Here is a 24,537-nt window from a genome sequence, read left to right as displayed (position 1 = left end):
TAATGAAATCAAATTAATTTTCAAATTCCTTTGAAACTCCACGTGAATTCAGTAAATGGCCCAAGGATTGTAAGAATGCTTTTGTTTGAACCCACAACCAGCTGCAAATGTGCCTTGAGATCATATCTCTATTGATTAATAGTGTGAGAGTGAGAATCTGGCCCACTGATGTAAGGTTTGTCAGAGTTTGTTGTGTGGTAGGGTCGGTTAAAGGACTGATACAAAGTCAATTAAAATAAATAGAAAGAATCCCATTGACTTCAGTAGGCTTTGGATGAGGTCCTTAATACATGGTTAGGTTTGCATCTTTATTTCCAGCTCTTTCCTTTCATAAAGAGAAAGCTCTAGAATCATTGCTGAATTCACGAAATAGTAAAATATGCTGAAGGAGTATCAGGTATCCTGACTGTAAGAGTGAGTATACAAAGATAAAGTGGTATTAATCTGCCTACTACACATGCTACAGTTTTATGAGGAAATGTTTTCAGATCAAACCAGCAAATTCCATACAATAAGTAGTTTATGACAAGAAAGTGGGGGCAAAGCCATATTTATGCATACTGGTATTTCTCCCTGGAATGACTGAAACCCTAACCTGTGTTTTTATACAAAGCAGTAGACTTCATTCCTAGCTAGAAACATTCAGTCCCATCTGGTAGATTCATTCCCAGTTAGATAATACCAAACGTATCTATGTAACATACAAACTACTGTCAAATAGCAGCGAGCCGTCTCCCAGAGACAGCTGTTTCACACAAGGGCTGCATTGTCTGAGAGAAGCTTGTATCATTTTACTTCAAGTGCTGAGAGAACAAGCATTCTGTCAGCTGCCATGGCATTGAAGAAACCTCGCTCACTGCAGATTTTCATTATTTTGTTATCAGGCCAAAAACACACTGCAGACTGTCAGAGTTGAAGGTTGAAAACAAGAGATGCATTCCTTGCTCTACTTACATTTTCTCAATTACAAATTTCCTCCTTCTCTGCAGAGTTTGTGTGTGTGTGTATGAAAAAGACATGATTTGCTTCTGAGTTTCCAACAACAAGCTTTTGTTCTCAGCATGAGTGAGCTGGCTACTGTAGCCCTCACCATATGCTTTTATTTGGCTTCAGGTAGAATAGGAAACTCTGTCCTGCAGTGGAATGTCAAACACAATGTCCACAGGAAGCAGCTGTCACATTCAAGAATCGCAGATGACATCACAAAGAACCCAGTAACTCACTAATGGTTGTTAAACAAGGTTGATCCTTTTACCCCCTGTAACCTACACCAAAACCAGGAAGTGCCAGTTAATAAAGAGGCAGATAAATAATCTGCAGGATATATAAAATGCAACTTGTACTGTACAAGGAGGCAATAGTAGAGCCTACATAACTCCCACCTTACTCATCCCAAATTAGAATTTTTCCACTGATTGCTAAAAATTTAAAAACGTTATAATTAAAAAGAAAAATGAAATACATCAACAAACTTCTCACTAAAAGCTGTGTATAAATTAGCCTTACTAAATTCAATTTCCCCACTTGTCCTAGATGAGTAATTGTTTTGATGGGCAAGTAAAATATCATTAGGTTTTTCCATTATCATCAGTCATTATGGTAACAAGCAGGCAAGTATATTTTGTGATCGGACTGATATTTATTTTTCCCATATATGTATGTGTGTGCACACACTTTTCACTATAACCCCCACAGCCTCGTTCATGGGTTGTATCATCTGCATACCTACAGGGGGTAACTGTTCCATTCTGGCATGGGTCCTGTGCAAATAAACACTATACACATTACAGATGAAACCCAACCAAAACCCTGAATCCAAACACACCCCAAATGTGGGAAGTTTGGATCTGCTGCTGGAAGTTGTGGTTTGGGCTACAGTTTTTTGGATAGGTGGAATGGGTAGTTATATCCTATAGTTAAGGTTTTGGTAACACTTTGTTATAAACCCATTTTCAGTTGTTTACTATCTTGCCAAATTACAACCATTTGGTCTGAAATTCCCCATGGCTGGTTTCTACATTGGGTTGAATAGTTTCAGTAACAATAGTTCAGCCATTTCTGATAATGAGGCTAGTGAAAAATAAATAGGTTGCAGTATGAGTGTGCCAAATTTGTGTGTTATGTGCCTTGTACTCACAGTGTTGTGTAATATTTTCATGTGCAAAATTAGAGGCCACATTCTGTATATATATATACACCTAGTGTGTGACAGTCACAGAATATGGGAGCCTGCAATATCTAGAGGACCAGTTCAGTGGCCAAAAATTAGCTGTGCAACTCCCAACATCTCATTATCGTATAATGAGGAGCATTTACCCAGAAAGCCGTGACTCTTGACAGCATCACATATAATATAACCCAGAAAAATGATTTCATATGCCAATCCATACACTGTGGATGTATATCTAAATAAGGTCCATGCATGTCATCTATACAAATGTACACATGACAGCTTAATTTTCATCCACAACCTCTTAGGAACATGGTATCCACGGAAACTATTATGGCCTGACTTTCAGAGCTGATGAGCATCTGCAGCTCCCAACTTCAAATGGAGTTACAGGTACTAGGCACTTCTGATAACCAGGCCTATCATCTGATTATTGTACAGATAAATGGCAAATGGCCTTATCAAACCTCATAGGAGTCAATGGAAAGACTCCTGCTGACTTTAACAGGCTTTGGATCAGCTCTGAAATGACTATTTCTAGCAGTGATATTATTGTATTCAGTTACTTACTGTCCTCAGGTAAGTTGTTTTCCTGTTCTTCTCTCTCCATCTGTTGGCACCAGCCCTCCATACGATCTCTTTCTGCTTGAAGAAGCTTCAGAAACCAATGCCCATCTCTGTGACAAACTGACCTTTGAACGGCCTCCAGAGGATCTTCAGTTATAGAATCAATCCAGGGATCCGGAGGGGGTAAAATTGAAGGATCAAAATCTGTATCGAAGTCGTCATCTACTGCACATGCATGATAATGGTTTCCTGAACCCTGTATGCTAACAGTGGAGGTGCTTGCATCTCGGGAATATTGTCTTGATATTTGCCCAGTGCATGTATTGTCTTCCTGAGGGTCCACTGATATTTCAAAATTCTCATGGAAGTCCAGGTCTGCTTGCACAGCTGCTGTTACACTATTAGATCGAGTAAACCTGCGGAAGCTTCAAAGAACATAAAAACAAAATGCTTAGTGTTAAAGAGATTTTCCGAGACAAACATTCCAATGATACACTGGAAATACAGTAACAGAGGATATTCTAAGATTCTGTCTCTCCTTGCAGAGACTGAGGGAATGGCTGTCCCTATAGATTTGAAACAGAAAGACCGATTTTTCTTGTTCATAATATTTATCGGCATAGATTTTTTTCTTTGAACAAACATTTCCCCCACCTCCGCCAAATTATGATTTGAAGTTAGCGCTTGTGATGGTTTTTGGATTGACAGGCCTGGAGACTAGGTCAAGACTTTCAGAGATAACTATTGACTCTGGATGTCCAATTAGACTAGTATCAGAGGGTAGCCGTGTTGGTCTGGATCTGTAAAAGCAGCAAAGAATCCTGTGGCACCTTATAGACTAACAGACGTTTTGGAGCATGAGCTTTCGTGGGTGAATACCCACTTCCTCAGATGCATGTAATGGAAATATCCAGGGGCAGGTATATATATGTGTGCTAGCCTCCTACTGCAAGACAAACCCAAGAGAGAAACCAACAGGACTCCACTGGCCATCACATACAGCCCCCAGCTAAAACCCCTCCAACGCATCATCAAGGATCTACAACCCATCCTGGACAATGATCCCACACTTTCACAGGCCTTGGGTGGCAGGCCAATCCTTGCCCACAGACAACCTGCCAACCTGAAACATATTCTCACCAGTAACTGCACACCACACCATAATAACTCTAGCTCAGGAACCAATCCATGCAACAAACCTCGATGCCAACTCTGCCCACATATCTACACCAGCGACACCATCACAGGACCTAACCAGATCAGCCACACCATCACTGGTTCATTCACCTGCACATCCACCAATGTAATATACGCCATCATATGCCAGCAATGCCCCTCTGCTATGTACATCGGCCAAACTGGACAGTCTCTACGGAAAAGGATAAATGGACACAAATCAGACATTAGGAATGGCAATATACAAAAACCTGTAGGAGAGCACTTCAACCTCCCTGGCCACACTATAGCAGACCTTAAGGTGGCCATCCTGCAGCAAAAAAACTTCAGGACCAGACTTCAAAGAGAAACTGCTGAGCTTCAGTTCATCTGCAAAGTTGACACCATCAGCTCAGGATTGAACAAAGACTGTGAATGGCTTGCCAATTACAGAAGCAGTTTCTCCTCTCTTGGTTTTCACACCTCAACTGCTAGAACAGGGCCTCATCCTCCCTGATTGAACTGACCTCGTTATCTCTAGCTTGCTTGCTAGCATATATATACCTGCCCCTGGAAATTTCCATTACATGCATCTGAGGAAGTGGGTATTCACCCACGAAAGCTCATGCTCCAAAACGTCTGTTAGTCTATAAGGTGCCAATTAGACTAGACACTTTAAAGGAGCCTGATTTTCAGAAAGTGTTGAACTTCCATTCTCTGAATAACACTTCCTTTAAGATGTCTCAAGTTGGGCACCCAAAAACTGAGGCAGCCAAAATTATTAGTGACTTTGTAGAACTGATAAATGAAATTGTTTTCAATTGTTCACTTTATTAATGTAACTTCTGTTCACCATTCACCTACACTTGCCTACACTGTAACTTCTGTTCCATATTGTAATTCAAACCCCATTTTAAAACACTCACTCCATTTTGTAAAAGCTTCCTCCAACCTTCATTTTTGCAAACCCTGCTGTAATCTTATTCGTTTAGTTTAGATGTGTGAATGAGGTATGTATGAACGATGGAATCAACCTCCAGCCCCAGCCTGTTCTGATGACATAAAGTTCAAATAGCAACGGCTGAAGACCTAGACAACAGCCCTAAACAAAGTAAGAAGCATCCACCCTAAAAAGAAAAGGACAATAGAACAACAGAAGGAAGATCAAAGCCAGGTCCAAGGCTGAAAGTCACGCCTGCAATTGATGGGTGATCAGTCTAAACCCAGAGGCAGCGTGACACAGCAAGACCTATAGACTTTGAATCCAAACTAAAAGCCTATAAAAAAGAAGGGTGAGATGAGAGACTCTGGGTAACATTCTGCTGCCAACATGGAAGAACATCGGTGCCTGCCCAACAGAGATCCAGCTCAGCCTTGTGCCCAGCTTTCCTGGCCAGTTAGCTGCCACAAGCTATGAACCCAAGCTGCAAAATCAAGCCATGAACTTAAGCTATCTTCAGGACTGGTAACTATGCAGCAGCTGCAGAACACCTGATGAATGTGTGTGTGTGTGTGTGAATGTATGTATGTATAGGTATTAGGTATAATGTGAATGTGTGTGTGTGTGTGTGTGTGTATAGGTAATAGGTATAATGTGTGTGTATAAGAATTAAGATATTAGTTATTAGTCATAAATTGTTATCATAATAAATGTGGCATCTTTGTCTTGTTCCCTTTAAAAAGATCCTGCTGGTTTTTTTTTACTGGTCTAATATAATTGGTACAACAACTTTTGAAAATCTTAGCCTGAAGTTCTCTATGCACTAAGCAGGCATAGCCAGAGAAATGAGAAACCATGCTTCCCCGGTCAATATCATCACCTGCAGATGCCAGGGTAGTTCAGTGTCCATGTACATTCAGTCTTTGCCTCTCTGCTGAGATTGCCAATAAACTATGACCACCAAATTAATTACATAAAGCATTTTTATGACAGAGTGGGTAGGGAAAAGTATTTTCAGCATAAATATTCTAATATTCTAATTTCTAATTTACCTCAATCATGAATAGGTTCATTTACTTCTTCACGAAAAGTCATTATTGCCAACTATCATAATTGTATTGCAAGTCTCACAATATTGTTTTTTTAAGGGATTCTGGGATTTTCTAATTTCCTCTCTCAATATCACAATCTTCTGCCGATATCCGTAATGGCCGCCATCTCCCATTACTGTCAGCAGGACTAAAGACACAGGCTACCCGCAGCAAGATGGTCATCATGTCCTAAGATTTGTTAATGATAGTGAAATTTCCCTCAGCAAATATGGCCTTCATCTCCTATCATTTCTAATAGGGCTAAAGTCAGGCTCTTCTGAGGGAAGAAAGCAGCCGTTTAGTCAGCACGTAAGGGCCAGATAGGAGATGGGAGAATATGGAGATACAAGGAATGGGACTGTTGGGGGAGGAGAAACAGGGAGTGTGTTGAGGAAATAGTACAGGAAAGTATGGGGAGTCAGAGAAAGGCCGGGACAGTAGGCAGACTGAGGCTAAGTCTATACTGCCTACTAGTGTTGATGACGTACGGTACATGTACCTACACACGGCAGGGAAAAGCAGGCTGTGTTCTCAGTGCAGTGTGTAGCAACACATGTCAGTGAAAGACTATAGCAGCCTGGAGGTAGTGGGTAAAGGCTTCAGCAGCTCTCTGCCACAGGAGCCTCTCACTGTGGGGAGGAAAAGGGTCTGGTAGGGGAAGGAAGTGGGGAAACCCCCCCGCTACAGCCTTTAACTGCTGCAGGGAAGGGCACCAGAAAAAGCTGGTGAGCCTTCCCCTGCTGCCTCTCTGCCAGAGTGTTTTCCTGTGGCAGAGAAAGACTTCAGCAGGAGGGAGGTAGTGGGACATTACATAGCTGAAAATAACAATGTAGAGAGGGAGGCACAGCTTGGGTGACCAGAGAGCTGTGTAGGGTATGTACTCGAGTACATACCCACAGCCTTCTCAGGCACATCTTTACTTGCCTAAGCCATGCCTCACCAGGTACACTGCTATTTATACCCATGCTAGGGGGGCCTGCGCATATGTACACTCTGCACTCCCAAAAGAAGCATGCAATGTAGACATACCTTGAAAGGGGATGCAGCAGGAGAGCTTGAGGGGCAGGAGGCAGACAGAGAGGGCACAGAAGAGTGTGAGGGGAAGAGGCAAACTGAAGAGAACAAAGAGGAGTATAAGGGGCAGGAGGCAGACTGAAGGGTTGCAGGAGGAAACTGAGTGTGTTGCAGGAGAACGTGGCATGGCAGAGATGGTGAATATGAGGGGCTGTAGATTGTAAAGAGAAACAGAGGGAAATACAGGGGTCAAGTGAATGTTGTGTGTAGGTGAGGTCTGGAGACCTGTGTGGGAACACAGAGGAAGAAAGCAACTTGGCAGCTGCCTAGCCTACCCCTTTAGGGAGGAGAACAGAGAGAGGCAGAATAAATAAATAAGTAAAAAGGATAATATTTAAATAAACATAATTAGGCTTCAGAGTGAACATCCATCTGCAATGAGTACAGTTCACAGCTCGCCACATAGTTAATTCAGGCGGTCTCCAATCGTGTCTGTCTGAATCTGCATTAGTTTACACTTGGTTCACAATCTGACAGTAATCTCTGCAGCCATAAATCCTTTTGCACAGCTCCAGTGATGCAAAGTAGCCACAGAGCCTCACCCCCTTAATTAGCCTGAGTTAAGCCAGGTGTACAGCTGCTCTATTGTGGGAGAAGTGCAAAGCAGCAATAGTGTACTGGTGAATCCAGCCCTTAATTTTGTTTAATGTAAACACAGATTTTGGAGTACAAGACGGCAATTGCCTCCTGCTTCTCACTCCCTTTCAAAGAAATGATCTGTTTTCCAAGCTGCTGTCAGCTAGCCCAGTTTGAATGCTACCCTTCGAAGACCATGGCTCTATTTTCAGGCCTAGTCTTCTACAGGGTGGGAATGCTGGAGAAGCACTAGGCTGAATTCAGACCTCATTTTCATTTGTTCTCATTTACATTCTCTTCTGATTACTCCACTGAAGAGTTAGTCCAGATTTACCGTATGTAACTGAGAGCAAAATCTAGTCAAGTGTATTTAATCCCTGGTGGAGTGACAGATGGGAGGATGGTGAGGGAGAATCTTGCATCGTTTAAAAGTGACCAGGCAAGAAGCCTCACTGACAGACTTCAAAGAGAATCCTCTTTAATCCTACTGGAGTAGAAGAAGAATGGCTATTGATATGAAGCTTTGAGAGAGGCACAACAAGATGAAATGGGAGTTGGGAAGGGCTCCTCAATACTAAAACTGACATACGGATTATGCAGAAAATTATTAATGGTATCAGTTGTCTTCTCAGTAAAACAGATACGTCATATCTGCATCTGTCAAGCTTATTATAATTAGAGAGACTTTTTTTTACATCATACAACGTTTTTAATAAAACAGCTGCTTTTGTACACCTGCTTTGAAAAAAGGTTGTTAGGTGATGGAAAAGTCAGTTATCCAATTAAAGTTTTACATGATAGGCTCCATTTGCACCGACAAACTACAAAATATGATGTAGACAGATCTCTTCAGTTTTAAGTATTTATTTATTCTTTAATAAGCAAAACTCTTTCTTCACATTTTCTCACTTTATATTTCTTATTATTTCCCTCTTCCTGCAGTGCCCGCCCCCCACAAAAACACACACTTTCCCCTTTCGGTTGTTCAGTCAGGATCCACAGAAAGCAGAAAAATAAAAATAAAAAAACATTCCTCTTCTAATGATACTTAATATCATGGGACAGCAATCATGGGGGAAAGCAATTCCTTTAATATGGACAGCACATCTTCTTCAGGCCCCTCAAGAAGTCTCTTGTGATTTCAGCACAGTTTGTGTGTCTTAGGGCTTGTCTACACTTACAGCACTGCACCAGTGCAGCCGTGCTCCTATAGAGCTTAGTGAAGATGCTACTATGCCAACAAGAGAGCTTCTCCCATTAGTGTAGGTACTCCCCCTCCTCAAGAGGTTATAGCTATGTCAACAGGAGAAGCCCTCCCATTGACATAGCCCTGTCTACATCAGAGGAAAGGTTGTTGATCGGGGGTGTGGATTTTCCACACCCTTAACCAACATAGTTATACTGACATAAGTTGGTAGTGTAAACCAAGCTCGAGTTAAATGCTGATATGATTCTACCTTAGCATCTGTGCGAACGGAATGACTATTTGAACTGACTTTCAATACACAACAAATCCCACAGGTGAAAACATCAAGCTCTGCTTACCAGGATTGCCAGAAGCATCACATTTTCAAACTTTCAGGAGTACATCCTTCCTGTTTTCAATATGAGCTGGTGCCACCAAACACAGACTCTGCTATAAAAGAGAATATCCTAGTTTTGCTTGCCTTTGTTTTTATCTAATAAAACAACGCTACATGCTTGCCTAACAGACTATTCTTTGCACTGGACTGAGGCCAGGTCCACACTACAGCGTTAAATCGATTTAAACAGCGTTAAATCGATTTAACGCTGTACCCGTCCACACTACAAGGCACTTAAAATCGATTTTAAGGGTCTTAAAATCGATTTCTGTACTCCAGCTAAACGAAAGGAGTAACCCTAAAATCGATTTTACTATATCGATTTAGGGTTAGTGTGGACGGAAATCGAAGTTATTGGTCCCATTCTTTTACTGAGCTACCCAGAGTGCACCACTCCGGAAATCGATGGTAGCCTGGGACCATGGACGCACACCACCGAAGTAATGTGCCCTAGTGTAGACACGTAAAATCGATTTTATAAAATCTGTTTTATAAAATCGATTTTATTAATTTCGATTTTACTTTGTAGTGTGGACGTGGCCTGAGTAAAGGTATCTGCCTTCAAAAGAAAAACGGCTTCTCAACAGAATACAGCATCAGCTTAGAATTAAATAACTCAAAGCTCTGTCACTTCAGCGTAGACACTCACTACAGCAATCAGAGAGGTTCTCCCCCTTTGCCATAGTTAATCCACCTTCCAAGGGCAGCCAATCCATGGATGGCGCCATAGCTAGTCTTCCCACTGGGGAAGGGAATAGTATTGGTAACAACTGGAATTTAACATCCCTAGCAAGCGAAAGGAAAACTAAATCTGCCAAGGCACGTTCTGCAGAAATAGGTAGCCCAGCATCACAAAAAAAAAGACAGACATAGGAGTCAGCATGATATATCAAACAGTCAAAGATTAGAGTCTTTAGATGAACAAATATTCTCAGGGAAGCAATTGTCACAAACACACTTGAATTCTCTTACAAGCGATTATCCACTAGAATATGAGAATGTGTGCCACTATGAAGAAATTCCAGAGTATGAAAACTTGCCTTTCATTCACTCTTCTGATAAAAATCCATGCTTTGAATGGCAGAATTCCAGCAGTGTGGTGGAAGATCATGATACAAATGTATATGGGGTGGAAGAACCATATGATGCTACAAGCAGCCATTCAAGACATGTCAGGTAATGTAGGAGGAAAGTGTGTGTAAAACAGATCCAGCTCTGTGTGCTTGATACAGACAAGATTTTAATGTTGTTTGAATGGTGAATTTAGGAAATATGCTTGTTTCATTATGTGTTGGCAAAGCAATATAAACTGACTATCAGGAAGTTCAGACTTGAAATTAGACAAAGGTTTCTAACCAGCAGAGGAGTGAAGTTCTGGAACTGCCTTCCAAGGAGAGTAGTGGGGTCAAAAGACATATCTGGCTTCAAGACTAAGCTTGATAAGTTTATGGAGGGGATGGTATAATGGGATAGCCTAATTTTGGCAATTAATTCGTCTTTGACTACTAGCAGTAAATATGCCCAATGGCTTGTGATGGGATGTTAGATGGGGTGGGATCTGAGTTACTACAGAGAATTTTTTCCTGGTTGTCTGGCTGGTGAGTCTTGCCCACATGCTCAGGGTTTAGCTGATCACCATCTTTGGGGTTGGAAAGGAATTTTCCTTCAGGGCAGATTGGCAGAAGCCCTGGGTTTTTTTTGCCTTCCTCTGCAGCGTGGTGCATGGGTCACTTGCTGGAAGATTCTCTGCACCTTTTTAAACCATGATTTGAGGACTTCAGTGGCTGAGACACAGGTTTGATACAGGAGTGGGTAGGTGAGATTCTGTGGCCTGCATTGTGCAGGAGGTCAGACTAGATGATCATAATGGTCCCTTCTGACATTAAAGTCTATGATTCTATGAACTAGGTTGATGGAAGAATCGGTCCATCACTAGCGTTTCTGTCATCCGACCTAGCGCTGTCTATACCAGGGGTTAGGTGAACTTAATTATGTCGCTCAAGGGTGTGGATTTTTCACACCTCTGAGCAATGTAGCTGGGCTGACCTAACTTTTTAGCGTAGACCTGGCCAAAGAAATACAAAGGAATTAAAATGAAAAAGCCTGTAGGTGGAAGGCACTGCCTTTGTGCCCAGAGCATACATATACAAACTGCCTCAGCTCATGTTTGTTTATTCCTGAAAGTAACTTCTGTCCTCCAGCCATTTCTAAGATGTTCTATTCTTACAAACTACTATTTGTATCCAAAACCTTTCTGCTTATTTAATTAAAATTTCATGCTGCATACATGACTGCACTACAGCAACACAAATAAATAATAATATAACAATAATAATGCAGGAGAGTTTCTACAGCTAATGTGCAAAGTTTACAACATCTTTATGCATACAGAGCATTCACAACTAGTTAAGTCTGTCTGGAAAAAAAAGCTTCATAAATTGCTGACTGTTCGAGTAAGGATCTAAAAACATGAACTCATGGACTTGCCTCTTCCCCTGCTTTTAGATTCTGTGCTTTCATGCTCGTTTGTGCCCTGCAGGTATAAGGTGTAATAATTACAACTTTGGCAAACAGCAGCAGATATCTGGCCTAAGGTGCAGAAAACCATGAAACCGCAGACTGGATAAACCAGTACGGGGCACAATACAGTGTCTGTTCTGAACAGCAACAGCAGGGTCATTCATTAGCATTCATCTCTCTGCTGCTTCTTTGTGTTCCTTTTGAGAAACGTGTTTACATTTCTACTGCAAGAGGCTCCAAAGCATCTTACAGATGGCAACTCACAAAAGCAGTTCTAATAATTTCAACTGGCTTCATTATGTACCTATCGGTTCTGTTGCTTCTTGTATTGTGCTTGCTTGCCAAGGTTATGGTGATGCTAACTAAAAAAAGCAAGTTGTGGAAAAGGCCAGCAGATTCAATATCATTGATAGGTATTGTAATGGCAGGATCCTGAAACATATATCTTCAAGATTCATTTCAAACATAGGTAATAGACTAACAGGTCTATCAAGCTATGGAATCTTTTGTTTGTAACTATCTTTCGTCTAGTCCTCTATTGTTGTTCTACATTATTACAATCTTTTTAAATTGTTCAATGAAACTTTTTCCACTGACAGAATAAGTGGGGACAAACAATACTTCAGATCAGAACCAAGTCAATATGAATCCTAGCATCTTAGCTCAAGTATAGCTTGGAGATGCCTCACCTAAGGATCTAAGATTTGAGAAATTTTGACTTGCAACAGAGAAACAACAGACTACAAACATACAACAACAAAATCCCAATAATTTGCTGGAAGATTAATTTTTGTGTTAAAGTGACACAAGCAGGAACCCATGTAAGTTTGTTTTAATGTTAATGCAAGAGCATCTAAGCTACAGCCTAAGTGAAAAAGGCAGCATAGGAAGGATTTTGCTCCACAAACTTACAAAAGCCAGAGTAAAAAGAGGGCTCTCTTTCTTTTCTTCTCATAACATTTACAGTGATCGTAGAGGTCTTGGTCGATTTTTCACATTTTGCTGGAAACATTTTGCTCTGTAATTTAGCCTCGTTAGTATATGTTATTGTTCTATTTTAGTCGGTTAAAACCAAAATTGAGATACTATTCCTTAATGTGAAAGAGTCTCATAGTAGATAAAATCTAATGTACTAGACAGAGCAGAAGTGTATCCAGGAGAATAGGGCAGCTTTCCCTGGCCAGGAAAGGTGGGAAGGCACTTATGTGGGTGTTAATATCCCTGTTTTGCCCCAAGACAGTATTCTTGGTCTATGAACTATCGCTGCATGTCTCTAATAAACCATTTATGACAGGCTTACATCCAGTGAACCAATAATAGTACCAACTTAGAATGTGAATGAGAGGTATGATAAGGGCAGACCATAGAGACAAAGATGGGAGACATTGGGGGGACACCATGGAGGCCTATATCAGGATGGAGGGGACAATGTGAGGGTAACAGAGACAGTGAATTACCATCGAGCAGTGAGACAGGCACCCAGCAAGGGCACCACAGTTGAATCAGTCTAGAACAGTACTAGTGAGGATGTGTGACAATGCTTAAACCTATTCAGAATGGCCCATGTGGGTGCACTGAATAGTTTGTGCTTCAATTCGTTTGATACAAGTAGTTGAAGCACAAACAATTCAAGTCTCTGGTGTAGACAAGGCCCTAGAGGTGGTCCCTTCAGGTGAAGATCAAGTCATAGGTGAATGGAAAGATCAGGAGAGGAGTGAAGAAAATGTAGGACCACGAAATAAGTGTCCATGACCCTGATCCAGCCTATAAAAATGAAGACAGCAGTTCTGAAATTTCTCCTTAAATGAGTGGGAAGCCAGTAGAGTCATCAGAGGACTGGGGTGATGTAGTTAGCAATGATGGGGGAGAAGGGAAGGATGAGGGGTGGGTGAGTTACTGCAACCAGTTCATAAGGCTACACATGATCTTTGGACACATGAAAAGGTGGACAAGGCATCTATAATTGAGCGACATTGCAGAGCTGGGGCTTGGGAGCCAGTATGAAAGAATCATAATAATAAAGGGGAAACAGGACACAGGGTTGGATTAAAAAACATAACAGATTTGGACCCAAGGCATTTTGTATATGGACAACGATGCAGAGATAAAGATGGGCAAATTTATAAACACAGGTAGTGTAGGAAGAGAGCTACGAGTAAAAGATGCATTCAAGGTCATGTATAGTGGAGATGAATGGAAGTCTGAGGCCTGCTCTACACTTAAAAATTAGAACAACCTCCGGCACTCATGGCTGTGAAAAATTTCATGCCGTGAGTAATTAGGTCAATCGAATGGTTAGGTCAATCTAACTCTTGGTGTAGATGCAGCTAGGACAATGGAAGATTGTCTCTTGGAGAAATGGATTTATTATAGAAAAACCCCTTCAGCTGATGTAGGAAGCATCTACACTATGGTGCTGTAGCTGTGACACTGTAGTGCAGACACTACAAGAGGAGGAAGATGGAAGAGCTAGAGCTGTGGGTTGAGGATGCTCCCCTTGCATGAGCACTGGCCTGCTAAACCCAGGGTTGTGAGTTCAATCCTTGAGGGGGCCACTTACAGATCTGGGGCAAAAATTGGTCCTGCTAGTGAAGGCAATGGGGCTGGACTCAATGACCTTTCAAGGTCTCTCCCAATTCTAGGAGAGTGGTATACGTCCAATTATTATAAAAGAAGCACTTCTGGTTTTTGAGCCTTTTAGATGGAGAAACTGAGACAAACCCTCCTGTTCACTTGGTCCAGACACAAAAGGTGAAGGAGGAGGAGTCATTAAGGAAATAAAAAGAATGGAGAGGTGAGGTTCATCAGCATCAGAATGGTGGTGAAGATTGAGGGTAGTAGTAAGATGACCAAGGGGGACAAAGTAGATAGAATGAAAGAGAGGACTGAGAAATTATGGACTTTGTAGAATGCCACAGGGGAGGGCTCCTGATGCAGAGGGAGGCCAATTTTGTTGCTTCATGACATATGTTGATTTGGCTGGTGCACAAAGAAAATAATTCAATTAATATATTTATCCTTTTAGGGTCAGCCTTCTAGTGTATTTTATCTTTCAGTGTCCTGGAAGAAGATTTAACACATTTATTTCTTTATCACGTATCCATCTGAAATGGGTTCTCTGTTTTTCTGCAGATGTTGTGGTTTGGGGCTAGGAAGAATGCACTCCATTTACAAGTCTATTCCTTTAAGAGATATTCATTAAAAGTCCCTCCCACTGTGTTAACAAAATGCATAGGAATCCAAATCGTGATAAGCCCTTTGTGTTTTGAGTGCACTCATTTTCTGACTATTAGGTTGCTGTCTTTTATCAGTCAGTTCATTTCTGGCAGTACGTGATGGATTACTATTTACCATTCTGCTCAAAACAGCAGCAGCCTCAACTTTATCAGCAAGGAATCCCAAAACACAGCTGTCCTTAGGTAATGCAGAAATAATGCTATCTCAGTATAGACCTTGATAGGAAAATCCTATCTCTTGATTTTGGTCTCTAGAATAATAAAAACAGTAACAGAGAGAATACTGCTTAAGTACGGTATTTACTATCAATGGTCGGCTTATTTTGGACACTTATTTCTTTTGTCCTTGGGGAGGAGTTAAGTGGCTGTCATCACCTATTTAAATGTGCTAATTTACTTAACACTAGAAAAGCAGTGGGGGGTGGAGGCTCAGGATGCATATGTAAAGGAATGTCTTCCAGAAAGAGATGTTTTAACAGTTAACAAGGACCTTGCTTAGCAACAGCATAACAAGGTCACTACAGTTCACATTTCCCCTCTGAAGTCCCCTTAACCTTTTAGAACCACAGCAGAAATGCGCAGGTAGAAGATAATGACAGTCTGGTCTATTTAACAATAGTGTAAGCAATAGGTGATTTGGTTATTATCTCAGCAAATGCGCAATAGTCAAATATAGAAAATTAGTGCTTAATACTTTTCTGACCCACTCTCTACTACTGTCAATGGGCCAAATCCTACAGACTGTAGGAAGGTGCCAGGCCCCAGTTGGAAGTGGCTCATAGTTGCTTGGGGGAGAGGGAGTTCTCCATCATGGAGAGTCTGCACAGGGGAACTCTCCTCCTACTGCCTGGAATGAAGCAATGCTTCACAGTGGCTCTATGTTACTGCACAGTGGCTTTTGGGCAGTGTGGCCCATTGAATCACAATTACTCCAGCCAAAACTCCCCAGTGAAGGGGGATCAGAGGGACTGTGTCCACCTCTGCAGCCGTGGAAGTAGAGCACCTCCGCTGGTGCTCCATGTCCTGAGAGGAAGGAGAAAATTCTGCCCCTCACCCAACCTTCATATAAAACCCATTGAGTCAGGTTTGTGCACGGATCAGGATTTGCCTTATGTGTTTGGCTGGTCATAGATGAAATGGACAAGGTAAAAGTCCCTTTGGCAATTTCTAGACAGAGATGGCCCCCTGCAATGTGCTCCAGGTGGGGGAAAGGGAAGCATAAATGCCTGGGGTGGCCTTCTTTATTTTTATTTCAAGCACTAATTTAATAAACAACTCTAGAAGAGATTCACGTTTTATAAACTGATGTTTTACTTTAGATACCGCAAAACAGTGGGTTAAAAAAAAATCTCACTGACAGATAATTATTCAAAATTTTATGAGGAATACTTGTAGCACCTTAGAGACTAACCAATTTATTTGGGCATTTAGTTATTTGTTAGTCTCTAAGGTGCCACGGGTACTCCTCGTTCTTTTTGCTGATACAGACTAACACAGCTACCACTCTGAAACCTGTCAAAATTTTATGGATCTCTAAAGTACATAATGTTTTTCATTTAACTCTCCTACCATTCCTGAAAAATCAGCGCCTGAAAAAATATGCGACACAATGCTGAATCATACTCAACTTTCCAGCACAGCAACCCAACAACAGCCAATCCAGGAGGTAAATTTTATCATGATTGCAGGCACTCATGCACTTCAGCTCCATCCCCTGCTTAACCTATTTGTTAGAGAGACAAGGCGGATGAGATAGTATCTTTTATTCGACCAACTTCTGTCTCTTTCACCACCTTATCTCTCTAATATCCTGGGATTGACATGGCTAGAACAATGCTGCATATTACCTATCTGTTGTCCTCTTGTGAACGAGTAAGGGGATAGAATGTATAAGAAGCCAGCTTTTAGCTTGTACTCATGTACCCACTAATTTAAAGATGGTGCATTTAATTCTAGGCTATCAGATTCAATACTAGCAATACATATTGTCATTGTATTGGTCAACAGGGCAATAACACAGTATTATTTTTGCAGTATTATTTTTAAAGTGGTTTACAGATATTACTTTATAATTAATCCTCATAGTATAGGCAAGAAAATATTACTATCCATCTTTTACTGATAGGGAAACCAAGGCAGACGAATTAATTGACTTGTCAAAATCCCCCCCGAGATCAGTCTCAAATCCAGCACTAAAACTCAGGCCAACCTGATTCCCAGTCCTGTGTTCAGACCATTAGACCACACATCTGTGCTCAGCTGCCATTCACCTATGATTTCAGACTACAGTGTTATACTGAGAGAGATAATATCAACAGAAATGATCTCCTATGACAAGATTTATATTATTTTTAAGTGAGATTGTTTTGTTTGTTTATTCTTTTAGAAAAGATTTTCATAATGTTTTTATACCTTTTAAATTTTGACATTCCAAATGAACGTGCATCACTTTTAATGTAATTGTAAAACAGGAACATAATGAATTGTGGAAACATATACATGTTTTACCTTTGTTCAGATCTACTCTTTAAAATACTAAATATGATAAAAACCTCAAAAGGATGCTGTCTGCATGCCAGCAGATGGATATTTGGTCTCATTGGTGTGATTTTATTTGAGATATTTCTGTTAAAGGCACGAAAGAGAATATTGTACATGAACATTCAGAAAATCAAATGAATGTTTACTCACGACTTCTCCTCCTCTACTTGAACACCTATGGATTGGAACTTACTGGTTGCTTTATTTTCACCTGGTTTGGTGGATTCTTCAGCGTCATCAACCTGAAGAAATAACCAGATATAAATTCTACTGTCTACACCAGGACAGCTGACATTTCATAGCTCTGCTTTAAAGGTCTGGTTAACAACAGCAACAATAACAAAATTAAAGCGACCTGCCACAAAAATGTTTCCTTCTTTCTGACAACAGTTGAATTTCCCTCTAAAGTTACTATTATTTGAGATTTGCGTGAGTAGTAGACCCGGATCAGTGAAAGGTTTAAGGTGCAATATCTCTCAAAACATTTAAGGGAGCATCTCAACACTGTTGCTTGAGACAGACAAGTTCACGGGACACTGTGACGGTTTATAAGTAACTAAAATTCCCACCATATTTTCAATATGCCTGTCACACTTTGTATAAGGAATATAATTACTTGTAATCAGTATAGGTCAATATTTTAGGGGAAAATTTCAAAGTCACAAACGACTGCCAGTTGTGCCTTTGAAAATCTCCCCTTTAATGGCTACTGCAATACAGTATTAAGTTCAAATGTATTTTACTTACAGGAACAGTTATTTTAAGAATGGATTGGGAGATCCCTAGACGTCCTTTTAAGATTAAGGATTACAATACTGTTGTTAATTCAGGTTTCCGCCAATGTAATCCACATAGATTTTTGTTAGTATTCCAATAATTTTACTTCTAGCTTTGTAATTTTTTCCCCTGTAGGATGGTCTTTGTCAGCAGTAAAGTCGTTCACTGAAATGAGGGACACGGGGCTAGACTGTGCCATTGCCTTATATGACTGATTAGGGGAGTAAGCAGAATTAAGGGCTCCCCAGCTTGCTCAGCCTATCTGGATCTTGGTTTCAGGTCTAGTGCTGAGCACAGGTCCAGGTATCTGGAGACTCTCTCCTGCAACCAAGTGGTTAGGGAGGAACTAAGGGTACAAGGGAAGCAATAAGCTGCATACTTTCAAGGGCTGCAGAAATTTAGGGCTGGTCTACACTACCACAGTAAATTGATCTAACTTACGCAACTTAAGTTATGTGAATAACGTAACTGAAGTCAACATAGTTAGATCCACTTACCGCAGTGGCTACACTGCGCTGTGTCGACAGGAGAACATCTCCTGTCGACTTCCCTTACGCTTCTTGAGGAGGTGGAGTGCTCTCCCATTGATTTAGCCTGACTTCGCCAGACCCGCTAAATCAATACTTGCTGCATGGATTGCAGGAGTGCCAATCTGGTAAGTGTAGACACGTCCTTACCACACCCCTGAGCGTAAGGACCTGGTCGGCTACAGCCTGGGTGTGCAAGGCTCCAAGTGACTGACACTTTCATGCCATCATCTGGCAGCCACAGCCAGGGCCGGCTCTACAGTTTTCGCCACCCCAAGCAGCACACCGAATTGCCACCGGGGGCGGCAGGGACAGTCCGTGTGCCCTTAGGGCAGCAGGCATGTTTCCACGGCGGCGGCAATTCGCCGGCAGCGTCTATGTTTAGCTAAAGCCGCCACGGACATCTAAACATAGAAGCTGCTGCTGAATTGCCACCACAGCGGAAACGCACCTGCCGCCCTAAGGGCACACAGACTGCCCCAGCTGTCCACGGAGGCAATTCGGCGTGCTGATTGGGGGCAAAACAACAGGGACTGCTGCCCCTTGCAGAATGCCGCCCCAAGCACCAGCTTGGAATGCTGGTGCCTGGAGCCAGCCCTGGCCACAGCACAGCCAAGATCACTGCACTGTAAATCCTGGGAGACGAGGCGAGCCATGAAAACCTGAATGGCAGCACCCACTTTGATGCTGATTGGTTCATGTGCCACTATTTAAGCATGGAGGGGGTCCCAGGAAGCCGTGTGTGCAACAAGACTGATCCCTGACCTGCTGCTGAGACAGAACCTGCCTTGTTCCTGCTTCCATGCCTTCTTCTTGATCCCTGTTTCCTCGTCTTGTTCCAGTCCTGTCCCAGCCTTGCTCCTGCCTTGAATCCAGCTAATCTCTAATCTGGTTCCAATTCCTGGTTCTGACTCAGGTTTGAATTCGGTCTCAATCTGGTTCCAATCCTTGATTCTGTTTACCAGTCCCTGACTCCTGCTCTGACCAGTAGGCCTGACTGCCAATAACCCAGTTTGTAACAGATTGCACAGACCGTCTCTGATCCCCCCCATGGACGATGCCCCAGTAGTTAGAGGATGGGCCTCCTGCTGCCTGGCACACCATGCAGGTCACCAGATCCACAGAAGCAGGTTGTCTGTCTCAGATTGAGGTTCATGCTCTGCAGGCTCAGGTGATGCAATTTTGGGGAGAAAAGCAAGCCCTCTGCAAATCAGTGGGTGGCTCACAAGACAAGAATTTACATTCCAGGCCCTCTGCGAATTAGTGAGCCGCTCGCAAGAGAAGAACATTCCAGGCATGAATGGTGGCTCAACCACTCAAACAGGCGCCTGTGGTGCCTCAACTCAAATGCCTTGACGGAAACTGCCAAAAATTCAGGGGATTCCTTAACTGGTGCCATCTACTTCAGCTCCTTCTCTGAGCATTGCCAACAGATCAGCCTATGCATCGGCAGCGATTAATTGTTGGATCTGGGAGCCCATCCCAGGCAGCATCAATCCCTCCCTTGAACAAATCTCAGATTGTGGCATCTGGCAAGTGGGACCACCCCAGCTTTGACCTCCCATATTCCTGATAAATACCAATATTATGCTGACATTTTTCAAAAAAGAAATCTAGACACACTACCTCTGTACTGGGATTATAACTGCCCCATTGATCAAAAGCCCCGGGTGAAAGTCCGTTATGACTGAATTTATGCAATGTGTTGATTACTTTGTTTTGAACCAAAACCGATATTCCTTGCCTCTAATATAGAACTATTGGATCATGAGCAATCTGTATAGATTATTCACCACAGTGGACCTAGTGCATATCTAGATGGGGAACAAGTGGGAGACCACCTTCTGGACCCGTTATGGCACTTTGAATACTTGGTAGTGCCATTCAGACTAACTAATGCACCTACAATCTTTCAACACTTTGTTAATAATGTGTTCAGAGAAATTCTGGACCAGTATGTAGTAGTCTACCTCAATGATATGCTTGACTTTTCAGAAAACCATGAGCAACACAAATGCCACCTTAGGTCTGTCCTGGAGAGACTACGACATCATGGCCTGTATGCAAAATTAGAGAATATACCTTTGACCAAACTTCCAGAGTTTTTGGGGTACATCCTCTCCCCAGAAGGCGTTAGAATGGACCCCCCAGACTGATTAAGAATCAGGACCAAGAGGCAACAGTTCATGCAGGACAGAATAATTTATGTTGATGATTGCATATAAGTTCTGCAGTTGGAGGTCCTGTATCACAATAACCTCCTAGCAGGCCATTTTGGGTGCCTCAAAACCCACTGTCCAGCCTTCTGCTTCTTTTGGTGGCCCTGAATGTGGGATGACATTGGAGTTTATAGTCACCTTTGTGACCTGTGTACCCATACTAAGGTACCACACCCCTGTGACACCAGAAACCCCATCCAGGCCCTGGGCCGCTGTCAGCATGGACTTCATTGTAGAACCTCTTGAATCTAACAGCTTCATGGCAGTATGAACGATCGGGGATCAGTTGACCAAGATGGCACATTTCGTCCCCTGTGACCACTCGCCCTCAGCCAAGATGACCACTCAGTTCCTACAAGTGCATGTCATTCACCTCCGTGGGTTTCCTGATTGCATCAAATCAGATCAAGGACCACACTTCATCTCGTGCTTAAGGTGCAAAGCCCTCCGGTTACTAAATGTCCACTCCTCTGAGTATCACCCCCAGACGGCTGGCCAGACAGAGAAGGTGAATTAAGTATTATAGCAAAATCTCTGACGTTTAGTTAACTATCACCAAGAAGACTGGTCCACCTCCTGCTTCTATGCTGAATTTGCATACAACACCAACCATGCCTCCACTGGGCAGAGCCCCTTTTTTTTGCAATTACAGGTGTGGTGGATTGACTTTATCCTGTAAAATCCTGAACTTTATAGAATTAAATTAAACTTTACTAAATGAAGTTAAACCTTATTGAAGTATGCTTAATATCTTTGGAGTTCATTGTATTACAAATGCAAATGTTTATGTACTATTGTAAGATTGTATGGAACTTCTTTAGTACAAAGACAAGATTAATGCCATTTCTGGAAGTTCACAGGTCATTTTGGAACAATATGGGTGAAGTGGGTTTTCTTAGGAAATACTTTGAGATGAAGGGAATGCAAATTCTCTCCCTTGTGAAGCGAAACTTGGGGAGAGAAACCTCTTGTAAATTAACTGATTCTGGAAACTCCAGTTCAAAGACTCCTGAACTGTACAAAAAAGGAAACTGAACATGTTATTAGTGTGCCTATTCTGAGCTGAAGCTATGATGAATATTTAACCACAAGGAATTCCCTAGGGTAGGGTATTAAAAGAGAACACTTGCCAGAGACCATGTGACAGTTGGAATGGTCTCTGGTAAACTTATTGGAATGGGTTTAGGTCCTTTTGTTTTTTTAATACGTTTTCTCTGTAATGTTTTGTATCTTAAGAAAAAAGTAGGCTTGCCTAGGAAGAGCTGTGGAGTAACTTACAGCTGTAGCAACAGCACTGTATTTGTTTCTCAGGAGAAAGCACACAGGGATCCTTGGGCAAACTGTTTTTGCAGGGAATTATACAGTGAAGACAAGGTAACTATCCAGCCTGGATATACCTCGGTCACGTGTCTCCATCCAAGAGAGGCAACAGCTGGGGATCTGAAAGGCAAGAGTGGGTACTCTTGCTGAACCCCTGAGGGGACATACAGACACAGTTGCCCTAAACTGTGCCAATGGGTTCCCCCTGCAATTCTACCCCGTGCTACTGACAGTCTCCCTGAACTCAGCTGGGGTGGACTTGGTTCGGCAGATTTGCCACTGTCAGAAAGAAGTAAAGGGCTATCTTGAGGATGTTAAGGCGGCCTAAAATGGCACATAAAGCACCAAAGACAGGAAGCACCAACCTTTCCAGTAGGCCAAAAGGTTTGGCTATCTGTCAAAAATCTCTACACAAACAGGCCATCTCACAAACTAGACCATCAATTCCTTATCAAATTTGTCAGAAAATCAATCCTGTTACTTTCAGGCTCCACTTACTTAGGTCTCTCAACCTGCACCCTGTCTTTCATATTTCCCTCCTAAAGCCATACATGGAAAACCCATTCCCCAACCAGATGCAGCAGCCGTTCTGTCAGTTCCGTTTCAAGACCATGAAAAGTGTGAAGTCCATGCCATATTGGATTCCAGATTGAAATTAGGCAGATTGTGGTACCTCATAGACTGGGACAGTCCTGAGAGCTTGCTAGTAAGGTCTACACCCCAGAACAGGTTGAGAGTTTTCACAGGGAACACCCAGATAAGCCTGGCCTAGCGTCGATGACCCAGGGGACCTGAAGCGGGAATGATGTAAAGATCTAGTGAACTAAAGCCTGAGTGTGCAGGGCTCTGGGTGATTGATGCTTCCATGCTGCCACCCGCCAGCCACGGCAGATCCATGAGCAATGTGAACCCTGAGAGACGAGGCACCACTGGAAGTACTGCCACGGCAGGCCCAATTGTTCTTCTTAACCTTTGAAGATAGGGCAAGAAACAATGGACTTAAATTGCAACAAGGGTGGTTTAGGCTGGACATTAGAAAAAACTTCCTGTCAGAGTGGTTAAGCACTGGAATAAATTGCCTAGGGAGATTATGGAATCTCCATCATTGGGGATTTTTAAGAGCAGGTTTAACAAATACCTGTCAGGGATGGTATAGATAATACTTAGTTCTGCTTTGAGTGCAGGGGACCGGACTAGGTGACCTCTCGAGGTCCCTTCCAGTGCTATGATTCTGTGATTCCTATGATCAACAGAAAAACCTCTTCTGTCACTGTAGGAAACATCTACACTATGGTGGCATAGCTGCAATGCTGAAGGTGTGCCACTGTAGCACCAGTAGTGTAGACACGGCTTCTGTCACAATTTGATCCATGGGCTGCTCCCAGTTCCACACCACACGCAGCCTAAAGTCTCAGCCTTGCCCATAGTAATTAGATAAACCTAATAAGACCAACATACTGGAAATCTGTGAGAGACCATTCATGTGCAAACTTCATCTTTAGGAAAAGACTAACCACTTTTTCCAGGGGGAGGAAGGTTGATCATTTGAGAACACTGCCCTATTTGCTTGCGATTTATTTTCCCTGCAAAAACCAGAGTTGAGTCTTAGCTGACTCCAACCCAGACTGTCTTGTTCTAAAAGCATGAATGAAAAAGTAGATAGTGATTATGGGTATGTCATACCTCTACAGTCATTATCTTAAGGGATGCATAAGAGAGATTAATAAAAAAACTTAGATCAAATCTAAAATGGAAGTATATAGCTTATTTACATTTCTCTTTCCCCTAAGCTTCAACTGAGTGTGGTTGGATTAGTTTTCTTGTTACATTTCACTAGAAGTAACAAAGTTTAATTTATTTTAAACAAGGGCAAATCAGAGGGATCTTATCCTGTGCTCTTGAGGCTGAGATAACAGCTAAGTGGAACAATGCTGCCTCATTCAAATGACTAACAGTTGTTTCCAAATGCATGAATAAGCAGTGACAATTCAGCTACGCTGGCTGAAAATATTTTTCTGGTGATAGTGTAGTGTAAATCATTGTTTTACAGATTCTCTTTCAATGATATCATTGACCCCTGCTGTGATATGATTAGTCTGTGCTCATGTGTGCAATTTAACAGAGCTGAATAATAAGTAGCAAAAAGACTCAAGAAATCCTTACATTTGATATATTTAAAATTAATTAGGAAAACATCACCAGCAACAGAGAATAATTAAATACTACTGAAATCTCTACAGT

The 24,537-nt window shown here is 42.0% G+C and overlaps 1 protein-coding gene across 4 annotated transcripts in view; it reads right to left on the bottom strand.

Moving 5' to 3' along the window:
- The window catches only part of DLGAP1 (DLG associated protein 1), a 679,455-nt gene that overhangs the window by 22,744 nt on the left and 632,174 nt on the right, over window positions 1-24,537 (bottom strand). For all 4 annotated transcript variants that reach the window (XM_030552824.1, XM_030552825.1, XM_030552827.1 and 1 more), the window contains 2 exons: window positions 17,604-17,695; window positions 2,741-3,162 (listed from right to left, as the gene is read on the bottom strand). In XM_030552824.1, coding sequence (XP_030408684.1) covers window positions 2,741-3,162; window positions 17,604-17,695 — 514 coding nt within the window. The remainder of the gene's footprint in view (window positions 1-2,740; window positions 3,163-17,603; window positions 17,696-24,537) is intronic.

The sequence above is a fragment of the Gopherus evgoodei genome, chromosome 2, assembly GCF_007399415.2.
Source record: "Gopherus evgoodei ecotype Sinaloan lineage chromosome 2, rGopEvg1_v1.p, whole genome shotgun sequence".
NCBI classification, from domain to species: Eukaryota; Metazoa; Chordata; order Testudines; family Testudinidae; genus Gopherus; species Gopherus evgoodei.
This window is presented reverse-complemented; position numbering and strand designations above follow the sequence as displayed.